The sequence below is a fragment of the Apodemus sylvaticus genome, chromosome 10 (genome assembly GCF_947179515.1).
Source record: "Apodemus sylvaticus chromosome 10, mApoSyl1.1, whole genome shotgun sequence".
In the NCBI taxonomy this organism is placed as follows: domain Eukaryota; kingdom Metazoa; phylum Chordata; class Mammalia; order Rodentia; family Muridae; genus Apodemus; species Apodemus sylvaticus.
The window spans coordinates 104,897,164-104,910,633 of record NC_067481.1 but is presented as its reverse complement, the minus strand read 5'-3'; the positions used below and the strand labels follow the sequence as shown (position 1 = coordinate 104,910,633).

Sequence of the window (13,470 nt, the reverse complement as noted above, 5' to 3'; positions counted from 1 at the left end):
GTTGTGATTAACAAGATAACAGAATTACTTAAGTGAAGCCTTTGCATTACTTGGACTATTAATGCTGGTTAGCATTAATTAGATAAGCATCACTGAGGTGAAATCTTCTGGGAAGTGTTTTCTGAGAGCACAAAGAAGCTGTGTTCCAGAGATAGCCAAGATTGTACTGTGCTGCAGCTTTACCTGGTAATGTTTAAGAGTCATTCAGGTGGTACTGGTTTTGAAGGCGTGAAGGGGTCATGAAGAGCAGCTGAGGCTTGGCACTGTGTGAGGCCATGGAAGGCCATTGGTGAAGGTGCAGCCTCAGTTGCAATTGATGGCTCAGGACTGAAAGGATCATGCAAAGGATTTGAGGCTTGGCACCATGAAGAGAGACTATGAGAGGCTATTGGTAAAACCTAGTTGCAGTGTTTTGGAGATGCCAGTACCATGAGATGACCACCAATAAGTGGATTGCAGGAGTGGACTGTAGGCAGCTGGAGCCTATTAGACAAGCTGTGTGCTACAAAGGGCAGTGCTAGAGAAGTGACCCAAGCCCTTGGAGGAGCCCAGAAGACTGTGACTGGATCCCAGACATTGGATGGTTGGAGTTTTAATTTGGTTTTGATTGTGACTGTGCCCTGCTATATTTCCCTCCTGAAGGAAGAAAGTATTTTAATGGAGTCCACAGTTAGGAAACTTTTAATTTTAAAAAGACTTTGAATTTTAAAAGATATTGGATATTTTAAAGGAATTGAACTTTTAATATGTAAAGACTGTGGGACTCTTAAAGATATTTAGAGATTGGGGATGCCAGTACTATTAATCCTGTTGAGGATTAATAGCAAGGTGTTTGTATGTAAAGTTGCCAAGGGGTCAATTGTACTGGCTGGTTTTGTGTGTCAACTTGACACAGGCTGGAGTTATCACAGAGAAAGAAGTCTCCTTTGAAGAAACGCCACCATGGGCTCCAGCTATAAGGCATTTTCTCAATTGGTGATCAAGGGCGGGGGGCTTTGTGGGTGGTGCCATCCTTGGGCTGGTGTTCTTGGGTTCTATAGGGAAGAAAGCTGAGCAAGCCAGGGGAAGCAAGCCAGTGAGTTAACATCCCTCCATGGCCTCTGTATCAGCTCGTTTCCTGACCTGCTTGAGTTCCATCACTTCCTTTGGTGATGAACAGCAGTGTGTAAGTTATTGAATAAACCCTTTCCTCCCCAACCTGCTTCTTGGTTGTCATGTTTGTACAGAAACACAAACCATGATCCGACACCAGGCATACATTTTTATACAATGTGTCCCTGACCTCAAGGTTATTAGTTAAGCCTGATGCTTCACTACCTCCCTGCTTCGTGGATCCCTTAGGCACAGTAATTAAAACTTAAAACAAGCTGGGCGGTGGTGATGCACACCTGTAATTCCAGCACTCTGGGAGGCAGAGACAGGCAGATTTCTGAGTTCGAGTCCAGCCTGGTCTACAGAGTGAGCTCCAGGACAGCCAGGGCTATACAGAGAAACCCTGTCTCAAAAAAAAACAAATTCAAAAAACCAAACAACAACATCAACAACAAAAAACCTTAAAACAGCTTTGGCTCTCACAAAAACTGCAAAAATCACTAAGGGATTAAAGAGCATCAGAATCATTTACAGAGATGTCAGAAATATGCCAAGAGATTTGATGTCACTTACTTTGAAGACAATCAGATTATAACCATGTCCTGGAACTAGCTTTGTAGGCCAGGCTATCCTCAAACTTACTGAGATCCACCTGCCTCTGCCTCCTGAGGCAATAGCCGCTTTTTAACATTTGTTAATAAGATATAGATCAAGGACCAGAGAGCAATTATTGATTGAAAAAGAAATAATCTAATTTCAATAATCATGTGAAATGATAGAGAAAATGAGTCTTGACAAGTTTCTTTTTACTTCTGTCACTCAGGTTTGGAGTCCTCCAAGCATTCAGAAGGCTGCAGAAGGAGGATCATGAGTTTGAGGGAAGTCTGGATATGTCTCAACCCCAAACTACCCAAACAAGATCCAGGATATACCTCACTGATAGAATACTTGTCTATTATGCAAATGTTCCTGAACCACAAAATAAGTTGTAACACACAAGCAATTTTGTTCTAAAGAAAATGTTTCACATATTTATTACTGAACTACTGTATGAACCCCACAAGAGCACAGAAAGAAAACTTATATTCCTAATAAACACACACAGCTGTCCAGACAATGGTAATGTTGCAAACTTGATACACTAAGTTAACGGTAACCTTCAAACAGCATAAGTATGTGTGGTTCCTTATAGACCCAATTTGGTTCGTCTCCAATGTCTCCGCTTGGAGTTGTACATGATTTTATTGCCAGTTTTCATCTGAATCCATTGTGGAATGGGACGATTTTGCTTTTGTTTCTTGGCCAGGAATCGCTTGATCCTGAAGGTCTTGTGAGAAGCCATGGTGAAGAACCAAGTCAGATGGGCACACACTGAATGAAAAAGAGATTGGCAAAAACGTCTAGTCATTAAAAACAAGACAATGAAAGAGGCAATCAAAAGAACAAGCAAGTGAAGCACCCACACAGTTGATCCAGAAATGGTGGTTATACACAAAAAACTCCACTGAAAACCCAACCAATAAATGTGCATATAGTCCTCAAGGTCATCCTGTGCTGAGACCCAGCCTAAAATTTTCAAACAAAAACACAGGAGTGGGGAGGGATAAGAAGCTTCTCAATCAGTCAATTCAGTCAGGCAAAGATTTTGATAATCAGAAAAAGGGGTTGTACGAAGTAATTTTCTTTAGGTATCATGAAATTAGCAGAAATATATTCTACGAATAACCTAAGAAATATGTCCTATGCTATGTAAGTTAAAGAATTTTATAGCCTTACTCTTATGACATTTTAAGTACTTTCTCAAACAGTATTGCCTGTGTGTATACAATTTTTTGCCAGTATTTAAAAATCTTTTGAGTGCTAAAATGATCACCTATTTCTTTCTTTTACTTTACTATAACAAAATTAGTTTTAAAATACATCAAACAAGTATACTACCTAATTCTGATAATGCAATGATTCAATTTTATTTGAATTCAAGTATGCTACAAAACAAAAAGATGATCCAGGCATGGTGGTGTATGTATGCCATTTATATTAGTATTTAGGAGGCAGGAAGATCTCTACTGAGTTCAAGGCCATCCTGGTCTATCTACACAGCAAGATTCTAGCCATATTGCCAGTGAAAGCTATAAAGTTAGAACCTGTCTTAGGTGGGGGGGGGGGGGATGGAGAAAAAAAGGAGAAAGATCATTTTTTCTTTTGTTACCAAAATAATAATTTGATGGTGTAAAAGATAGTTGAAAAATAGAGTACTTGTTCTTCCAGAAGATCTAAGTTCAGTTCCCAGAACCCACATGGCAGCTGACAAACATCTGTAACTCCATCTCCAAGGGACCTATCACCCTCTTCTAACCTCTGTGGGACCAAGCACAGTGCACATGCATACATGCAAGTACTCATCAAACTTATACATCAAAATAAATGTAAAAACATTTAAAATTAAAAACAAAAATGAAAGGAGACAAAGATGCTGAAATTCTCCTTTATCACAAAGGCAACTTTGCCTTAAGTTTTCCCACATTGAAATCAAGATCTACTTTAAGATTTTATATTCATTTCCTAGCTTTTTCCTCTGGAAAAGAAGATCGACTGATATAGTGAGAACAGACTCTCCTAATATGCTTGCTATTTGTGGTGGTTTCACTAAGAATTCACCCCACCCAGTCCCACAGCCTCATATGGATGGCTAGTCATCAGGGCTTGGCACAATTTTGAAAACAATTAGGAGGGATGGCCTCATTGAAGGAAATGTGTCTCTGCAGGTGAGCTTTGAATTTTCTAAGCCCACACCAGACCCAGTGTATGTCTCTGCTGACAGATGTGGTTGTAGTTCTTAACTACTCTTCTAGTACCTTCCTACATCCCACCATGCTCCTCATCATGATGATAATGAACTAAGCCTCTGAAAATATATGTAACCGCCCCCATTTTTATACCAGTTTGCCTTGGTCATGGATCTTTTCACAGCAATAGAACAGGTCTAAATTCCAGCATTTGAAGAGTCAGTAAGAACACGGACTATAGGTCAGGATGAACCTTGGTATGGGGGAAAAACTACTAAGATTAAATTAAGTGGAATCAAATTAAGCTTAGCCTGGTATATTGATGTTTATATGTAATCATAACCCTTGGCAGTTAGAGGCGAGAGATCAGTGAGTTCAAGGTCAGGCTGGACAGTGAGATTTTTCTTTCTCTCATACTCAAACAACCAAAAATGGAATTAAATTTCACCTTTCATTGATCTCAGAGATATATGCATCTCTTGGGATAGTTGGGATTAAAGACACATGTTACCATGCCTGCTTATGGGTATATTTTGAAACCAACATAAATCTAGTCATTGTAGCACTGTTATTGTTTAAATTTCTTGTGAGATGTCCTCATGTAGCAGGGAAGACCTCAAATTCTTAAGTATGAAAGATGCCCTTAACCATGGATCCTCCAGTTTCCCTTTGTATAAAACAGTGACCTCCAGCCTGCCCCTTGCCTGGTGTGCTATCTGAGAATAACCTCAGAGGCATCTCCTTTGAACACAGAGATACCACCAACCATAAGGCTTAAAATGATAAACTATAAAAAGACAACAGTATAGGAGGCACAAAGATATAAAACCGTCTCAAAACAAAAGGCCCCACACATACCGAACATACCAAATGAAAGCCTTAACACCCTCAACTGGACGCCTTTTAAAAAGCCCGTGCCATGCAAAAAACAAACAAAAAAACCAAACATAAATAAATAAACAAATAAATAAGTAAAACAAAAGGATTTCTGAGTTCGAGGCCAGCCTGGTCTACAGAGTGAGTTCCAGGACAGCCAGGGCTACACAGAGAAACCCTGTCTGGAAAAACAAACAAACAAACAAAGTGGGTCAAGAGGACGAAATTAGTGGAAATTTTTTAAGGGAAACAAAAGGGGCCGAGGAAAGGAGAGGTGGGAAGGAACTACCTAAAAGGAAATTGCTGGGCTTTTTAAAAAACAACTAATTGCCTTACCTCCTCCCGGTGAGTCTAAGCCAGTGGATTAGAAAATCTTGGAAAGGCAGGGTGGAGCGCCTGACTCTGCCAGGTTTCCTAGAAAAAGACAAAAACCCGAAAGGTTTCCTTAGCAGCGAGGCGCAGGCCCGAGCCCCAAAGCCGAGGTGGTACCACAAGCCCAGGCCGCACCGCCACACCGACCCCACCGGTGAGCCCTGCACAGCGGGAGCCCCGACCACACACCTGAACAGCTGGCCCGCCTGGCAGTTAAAAGAATGGCGGCCGCCGGAAATCCGGTAAGGCCTCGTGGCTAGGGAGAGGCAGTGGGTGTTAGTACGCAGGCGCAGATTCGCAGGCGCAGATTACGTAAAGGCAAAGCCCGTAGCGCTAGCTTCCGGGCAAGGAGCCTTCTGGTACATTTTGCTTGCAGGTCTTCCCGGGATGACCGTTAGAACCGTTAATGCCTTAGGAGCTTGTGATCCAGAAACTGCAACATACTGGTGTGCAGACGGAAGTGTCCACCTCTCAAATATAACAGGAATGCTGCTCTCCGCCCCCAAGACTCAAAATGTTTACTAGTTGTGAATTATCTGCAGATAAAAAGGTTGCAGACATGAAAGATTAAAAAATAATAATAACATGACATGTGCCGTCGTGGCTCTTGGTCATAATCCCAACATTTGCGAGGTACAAGAGAGAAAAAAGCCACGCATAGCAAATGCCAAGTCAGCCTGGGCTACATAAGACCCTGCTCCAAAAAAGCAAAATCACATGTCAATGCTACGTGTATGATCCATGCTGGCAACTAAGTCCAGGAACTCAGGTGGACAAAGCTGTTAAAGAATCCGGCAAAGGCTTCTGACCTCAAACCCATATTTATACAGAACCCACGTAAAAAACGCCATTCTGCCAAGGATAATTGATTCTACAGTAGTTTCAGTCACTTGTTTCGGTGGCTCTAAGGACATGTAATGCCAGGCATTTTGTGCTAAGTTATAGCTCCTGTGTCCACTGTCAGCCGTGTTTTCTCTGACTCACACCATGTTGTCTAAAGATAAACTGGTCCCTATTAAAGGGTAAAAATATCTCCATTTGAGATCGAAGCTTCCCACACTCAGTGGTACCTGATAGCACAGATGGTTCCTATCTGAAACCATGACTCAAAAATCTCGGCACAAGTGTTCCTTATCTGAGAGGGCTGAGTGGAACCTAAGCCAATAAGTTTTTCACTGGACCCATCCTGATAGTCATCTCTGCTTTCAAAGCCCGCAGGGCCTCACCCTCATATGACAACCTCTCATTCGCCAAATGAGACTTGGAGTTATGCTCATGTTTCTTTGTCACATGGTTCCAGGATTTCTTGGTGGGTAATGTCCAGGGTGAGGATTGGTGGGTATTTCAAGTCCTGAGCTTGGGTCCAGTTCAGGGATTTGGTAGGATTTTGTTTCCTGGCCCTGTGCCTGAGATCAAGTCAGCATCAGGGTGTTTTTCTTTTTTTTTTCTTTCTTTCTTTCTTTCTTTCTTTCTTTCTTTCTTTCTTTCTTTCTTTCTTTCTTTCTTTCTTTCTTTCTTTCTTTCTTCCTTCCTTCCTTCCTTCCTTCCTTCCTTCCTTCCTTCCTTCCTTCCTTCCTTCCTTCCTTCCTTCCTTCTTTCTTTCTTTCTTTCTTTTCTTTCTTTCTTTCTTTCTTTCTTTCTTTCTTTCTTTCTTTCTTTCTTTCTTTCTTTCTTGAATTTGGTTTTTTCGAGACAGGGTTTCTCTGTATAGCCCTGGCTGTCCTGGAACTCACTCTGTAGACCAGGCTGGCCTCAGAGTGAACTCAGAAATCCACCTGCCTCTGCCTCCCAGAGTGTTGGGATTACAGGCGTGCGCCACCACCGCCAGGCTCAGGGTGTTTTTCCTTTCACATTTTCCCCCTACATTGCTCAGATTCAGATCTAAGCCAAAAGAAAGTCCGTATTAGCAAGCTGGTAATTATGCTGGGTGTTTAGGATCCCAGTGTAACCCCTTTCTTGGGGTGAGATTTAAGCACAAAAACCATATCCTGGGTTGGCGTGCTTTAGCTAACAAGAACAGATGGCCAGAAGCAGAACTACAGAATCCAAAAAGCAAGGTTATACATTTATAGATCCTCCCAGACCTGTGGATTTTGATGGATTAGGTCTTTATTTTTGTTTTGGAGGGTGGTACTGTCTACATGCCTGAATGGTACTTCCATCATGGAATCAGTTGTGCTAAGGTATGGGACCTACTAAGTTCAGGGAGCCTGTTACACCTCCTTCTTGTAATAACGTACTTCCGCAGCCTATTTCCTTAGAATGCATGTCCTACAGTCACATCTACTGCTCTCCAAACAATGCACCTAGCTTCCAACACCAATCTCTGAACACTTGTGACGATTAAAATGAAATAATTTCTATTCAAGTATACTCTCAGGATATCTGAGTATACAGAATAATGCTAGGTCCAAATTGGGCTACCAAATGGCAGTGCTGTTGACAATGTCCTAACAGGACTCTGACCTTTTAACAGAGGGATTGATATATTGAGTAAGCAGAAGGATGCATTCAGCATTCCTAAGGACTAGAGTAAGGCAGGCCTCTATTTACCAGGTCAGCCACTACTCCCTTATCCACTAACTTAGTGTGGGTTTCCATTGCTGTGAACAGACACCATGGCCAAGGCAGCTCTTATAAAGGACGACATTTAATTGGAACTAGCTTATAGTTTTAGAGGTTTAAGTTCATTATCATGGCAGGAAGCATGGCAGCGTGCAGGCAGACACGGTGCTGGAGAAGGAGCTGAAAGTTCTACATCTTCTTTCAAAGGGAACAAGGAGAAGACTCTCAAAGCCCACCAGTAACACACTTCCCCCAACAAGACCACACCTATTTCAACAATGACACACTTTCTGATAGTATCACTCCCTATGAGCCAAGCAGTCAAACACATGAGTCTATGGACACCAAACCTATTACTACATCCACTCCAATGATCAACTATCTCGGGCAAGGGTATGTAGTTCATGATTAACTCAGTCTGCACCAATTCCAAGGTTTTTCTGGCCTGTACTACTTCTCCTGGTGCTAACTGTCCCCTTAAAACTGACAAACCTTTCCCCACTGCCTAGTGTTCTTTGTCTCCTAAAGACAGCCCAGCAGTTTGATTACACAGATAAACTCTTCTTTTTACTCACAGAGTGGTTTAGTTCCATGGTTTTACTGCACTCTCTCTCAGATGGAAAGGCTGGTCTGTCCTGAACTTAGCTGTTGGTTGTTGCCGAGACAGGCGTCCACTGCTGCACATTTAGAGATATCTTACCATCCTGGTCATTATTGGGCTTCATAGACATCACAGCTGGGTAGGAGTAGAAGTTTAACCACTATTTGTTCAGAAAAACAAACAGCAAAACATTATAATACCCCAGAGTGCAGAGTCCAGACAGTTGTGGTCAGTGCCTTTACTATCCCAGCCCTTGTCTTTCCCTTTTGTAACAGCTGTTAGATTGGAAAGGTGACAGTTACCCCAACATTGCTAAAAATAAATTTTTTGGGGGGGGGAGGTTCAAGACAGGGTCTCTTTGTGTAGCCCTGGTTGTCCTGGAACTCACTCTGTAGACCAGGCTGGCCTTGAACTCAGAAATCCCCCTGCCTCTGCCTCCCAAGTGCTGGGATTTCAGGAGTGTGCCACCACTGCCCAGCTAACTTTTTTTTTTTAATCTTTTAAGTTTAGTTTAGTTTAGAGGATCTTTCCCTGGTGGTATCAAACTCTGCAACACACACACACACACACACACACATACACACATGCACACGCACACGTGTGTCACTCTCTTGTACCACATATAACATATAACGTTTAGCAAATATAAACCATGTGATTCTTTAAGGTTTTTTCAAGTATCCTTTGTGTTACTTGGCCCCCTTCCCTTCTCTCCATCTGTATTGACCTCCCCAACCTCAAGCATGATGACAGCCCTGCCCCCTACTTGTTTCATTTCCCTCTTCATATCCCGTGTCCTGCTCTTCCTGGTTTCAGCATCAGTCTACATTGTGTACTCAGATCTGAAGATGTGGTGCTGGGAACCACAGACGGAAGAACAGTTATCATTTGTCCTTCTGCATCTGGGTTAATATAAAGGCTTTTTGAACACAAAGTTATCTTAGCAATCAGGAGCCAAGAAACACCGCAAAGTCACCCCATGCAACAAACCTCATGTAGAGACCTGCTCATGAGAAACATAAAGTACAGCCACCTCTGAACAGGAGGAGAGACAGCAAGAGGGCTGGGCAGGAAGAGAAGCTTCTATAGCGTTCTTGGATCATTGGTAGTGAGCTAGTAGAAAAGTACAGCATGGCTGGCTTGGACACCAGAGCTGAGTCACCAGGGGACGGGGGAGCCAGGGGCAGGGTTTTCTCTTGGCCCCAGTCCCTACACACTCCATGTACTATTTTCTAGTTCCATGTGGCTGCAGATTATATTTTCCTTTATAGCCAAGTGCATACGCACCACAGTTTCATCACTCTTTCATCAGCTGAAAGACATTTAGATGGGTTGTGAAAAAAAAAATCTCTTCCAAGAGTAAAACATTCAGGGAATGTCCTACCTAAAACAACTTCAGAAGTCCCTGAAATTGATCAGATTCTCTAGTTTCTCCCTCCAAGCAACAGAAGTGGAGAATCCCTACCAGACAAAGGAAAGCAAGCTGCAAAGACACCTCTGAGGACAGCCTGGGAGAAACAAACTAGCCAAGCTGCCTGGGAAGGTTCAGACTAGACTCAGTTGGAAAGTACACTCTCCACCCTGCTGAGCCTCTTGCGGGCTGTGCAGACTCCCAAGCTTTTGTCAGGTGTCACCATGCTGTGGTGGCCTTGGTGATACAGCTGTCTTTGAGTCTTTTCTGCCCCTGTAGGTAATCAGACCCTCACCCATACTCCTGCAAGTAACCCTAATGAAAGTCTTGGGTTCACCAAGTCAAACTTTGATGGTATCTGTACTTTAGTTTGCCATGGGATCCCTGTTCTGAAGTATAATGTGGCAAGGGGGTGTCTTTGGCAGCCTGAGCCAAGGCGTAAAACCGAGAAATTATACAATGCAACAGATATGGTATAAAAGAGTTTTGTTTATTGGGGCAGGAGAAAGGAGTGGGGAAGGGATAGAGGCAGATAAGTAGATATTTAGACAGACAGACAGACCAACAGACAGACAGGTGGGGAACAATGAGAGAGCCATGAGGGCAAAGAGAGGGCACACGTGGGGGCAAGGGGGACATAGTTGCAGGGAACAGAGAAAAAGAACACTGGGTGGGGACTGGGGTTTCTGGTCATCCTTTCTGTCTGCAGCACTCCTGCAATCCTGGTGGTAGTGGCAGGTGATAGCGGCAGATGAAGACTTAAGCAGTTTCTAGGCAGCTGAGAACAGGCCAGTAAATTGCCTGTACACTACCATCCCGCCCTTTTTGTTTAATTAAAAATGAGGAACTAGGAAGGGGTAGTGAGGTAGGAATGAGGGCACTGTGATCTTTAGACTGCTTCCTGCTGCCTAGAGGTATCAACATCTTTGGGGACCTTAAGGAAATTAGGGTGCTGGCCAAGTCCTGAGAGAGGTGGTTGTTTCACTTGTCAAGGGTTTTGAATGAAGCCAAGTTGTAATAAAATCTGAGCCTTTGGAGGAAGAGATAGATAGACAGACAGACAGATAGACAGATAGATAGACAGACAGATAGATAGATAGCTCCACTTGCTTAGCTTAGCATAGGCAGGAGGCAGGAAGGGCACATGGTCCACATGGGAAGGCTTTGTGTGTGGTGTGTGCACTGCAATTTCTGCTCCTATCTGGCTCCAACTTCTAGTCATTGCACACTTACAGGCAAAAAAACATTGATGCAGTGTGGGGAGGGAGATCAGACAGAAAGAAATAGGGCTTGGAGTAAGGAAAAAGGAATAATGAAAGAATGTTTTCATGTTCCCCTGATCTCTTGGGCAGTATTTGGAAGCCAGGCTTGATAAGTATAGAAACTAGATGTAGAGGCTCTGAGGACACTGTCCCATGGGTGAGGAGTGTGGTCCCAGGTCTGGGTGTGAGGCATCCTGGAGACCTAGGGCATACTAAACCAAAAAGGCACAAGCTACCTAGTAAATCATCCTCCAGTGGACAGGGGCCAGCACTAAGAGCACAAGTAGACACAGTTTACCTTGTACCAGGATTTTCAAGAGAACCCAAGAGGGCAAGAAACCATGCTGGAAAAACGAAGTCTTATCCAGGGAAATGTTCAGAGAAGTATTTAAGCTGAGTTAGAAATAGAGGAAACTCACCATTTTTTTGTGTGTGTTTGTCCAGTGGACCAGAAAACAGATCTGTTGTAGGTATAGCCAGCAGATGGGTTCCCAGTGTTGCCAGACTCTAAGACTATTCCTCAGATGACATGACACCAATGTTATAAAATATAATGCAGTGAGGGGCTATCCTTGGTAGCCAGAACCAAGGTGTACTAAGAGATCACACCATGCAACAGATCTGGTGTAAAAGAGATCTGTTGAGGGAGGGGGCAGAGAGAGGAGTGAGAACCTGTGGAAGAGATAGAGGCAGACAAGTGGACATATAGACAGACAGACAGACAGGGAACAGCCAGAGAGCAATGCAGGTAGAGAGAGAGAACATGCAGGGGAGATGACATGCAGGGAACAGAGAGAGGCCTGGCATGGCTGGCAATGCTTTTCATCCTCAGCACAAACCTGATGACAACTGCAGGTGATGATTTGTCACCCAATGGGTTGTTTCTAGTCCCTTGCTAGTGTGAGTAGAATAGCAATGAACACTGCTGAGTGTCTGTGGAGTATGATGCTGAGTCCTTTGGGCAGATGTCAGGGAGTGATGTAGTTGTATTGTATGGCACCTTGAGTTTTGGTTTTTGAGAAATCACTACACTGATTTCCAGAGTGACTGCACCAGTTTACAACCCTACCAATAGTTACTGAGCCCTAGCCTTTCCTCCACACCAGCTCCAGCATTTGTCAACAGTTGCTTTGTTGGTCTTAGTTATTCTGATTGGGGTTGGCTGAAATCCAAAGCTGTTTTGATTTGCATTTCCATAATTGCTAAAAATGATGAACATTTTTGAAAAATTTTTAGCCTGTTTGTTTGTTGAGTATCTCTATGTAGCCCAGGCTGGCCTGGAACTCACTATGTAGATCAGGCTGTCCTCAAAATCTAGATATCTACTTGCCTGGAGTGCTAAGATAAAGGTGGGAACCATATTGATCAACCTTATTTCTTCTTTTGAGAATTCTCTTCAGATATTATTCTGGTTAGTATTTTGTCAACGATACAAGCTAGAGTTCTCCAGGAAGTAGGAACTTCAGTTAGGAAAATGATTCCATCAGACTGGCCTGTAGGCATGACTATGGGGCATTTTCTTGGTTGTGATTGGTGTGAGAGTGTCCATTGTGGGTGGTGTCACCCCTGGGCAGGTGATCCTAAATTATACAACAAAGCAGACTGAGCAGCCACGAGGAGCATGACTATTAACAGCACCCTTGCATGGCTTCTGCTTCAGATCCAGCCTCCAGCTTCCTGCTTCCTGACTTGACTTCCCTCAGTGATAGATTTACTTGGAAGTGAAAAATGCAGCAAGCTTTTCCTCTACAAGCTGCTCTGGTCAGGGTCTCTAAAGCAGCAACAGAAATCCCAACTCAGACAGACCAATTTTTTTTTTTTTTGAATGGATGGCTGATATAGGATAGCTGATAAGTTTAGGGATAGAGATTTCTGTGCCCACCAGTTGTGTTACCTGCTGAGTTTTAAAATAATCAAGCGGTCTAGTGTTTTTCTTCTGCGGTGGGCAGGAGAGAGAAAGAAGACAGGGCAGTTGACGGTAGCTTGGTGAAGGTGGCCAGGAGGAAGAGGTCTGCATATAGCAGCTCCCGGCTTTCCCAAGTTGTGAGTGATCCAGAGCTAAGCTGGAAGCGCAGGCCTTGGTCCCCATCAAAGGAGGAAGCATGGCTTTAAAATTACATGCAACATATTGTAGTCATTAACTCTCTATCAGATGTGTGGCAGACAAAGATCCTCCCCTAGTCCCCGGGCACCCTGTCACTCGATTGCTTCCTGGGCTCTGCAGAAGCTTCTTCAGTTTGTGAGGCTCAACTCGTCCATCTTTGTCCTTAATACCTGGGCAAATGGAATATGATTCAGAAAAGTTCTTGCCTACACCCAAATCCTCTTTTATTCTAGTGGTTTCAGGTTAAAGGGTTTCACGGTGAGGTTTTTGATCCATTTAGAGTTAGTTTTTATGCAAAGCAATAGATATGGTTTTAATTTAATTCTCCTACATGTAGATATCCAGTTTGCCCAGAAACATTGTTGGGAGGTACTTTTGTGATGGCTAACATTATGTTGATT

At 43.2% G+C, this 13,470-nt stretch overlaps 1 protein-coding gene across 1 annotated transcript; it reads right to left on the bottom strand.

The window, feature by feature from the left end:
• Positions 1 to 2,123: 2,123 nt before the first annotated feature.
• Positions 2,124 to 5,353, bottom strand: LOC127694788 (60S ribosomal protein L39-like). The gene is made up of 3 exons (XM_052196460.1): positions 5,316 to 5,353; positions 5,091 to 5,168; positions 2,124 to 2,463 (listed from the first exon to the last, which is right to left on the bottom strand). Exon 3 carries the CDS (start codon positions 2,432 to 2,434, stop codon positions 2,279 to 2,281), a length of 156 nt encoding a protein of 51 aa, XP_052052420.1. The 5' UTR covers positions 2,435 to 2,463; positions 5,091 to 5,168; positions 5,316 to 5,353; the 3' UTR covers positions 2,124 to 2,278.
• Positions 5,354 to 13,470: the final 8,117 nt, after the last annotated feature.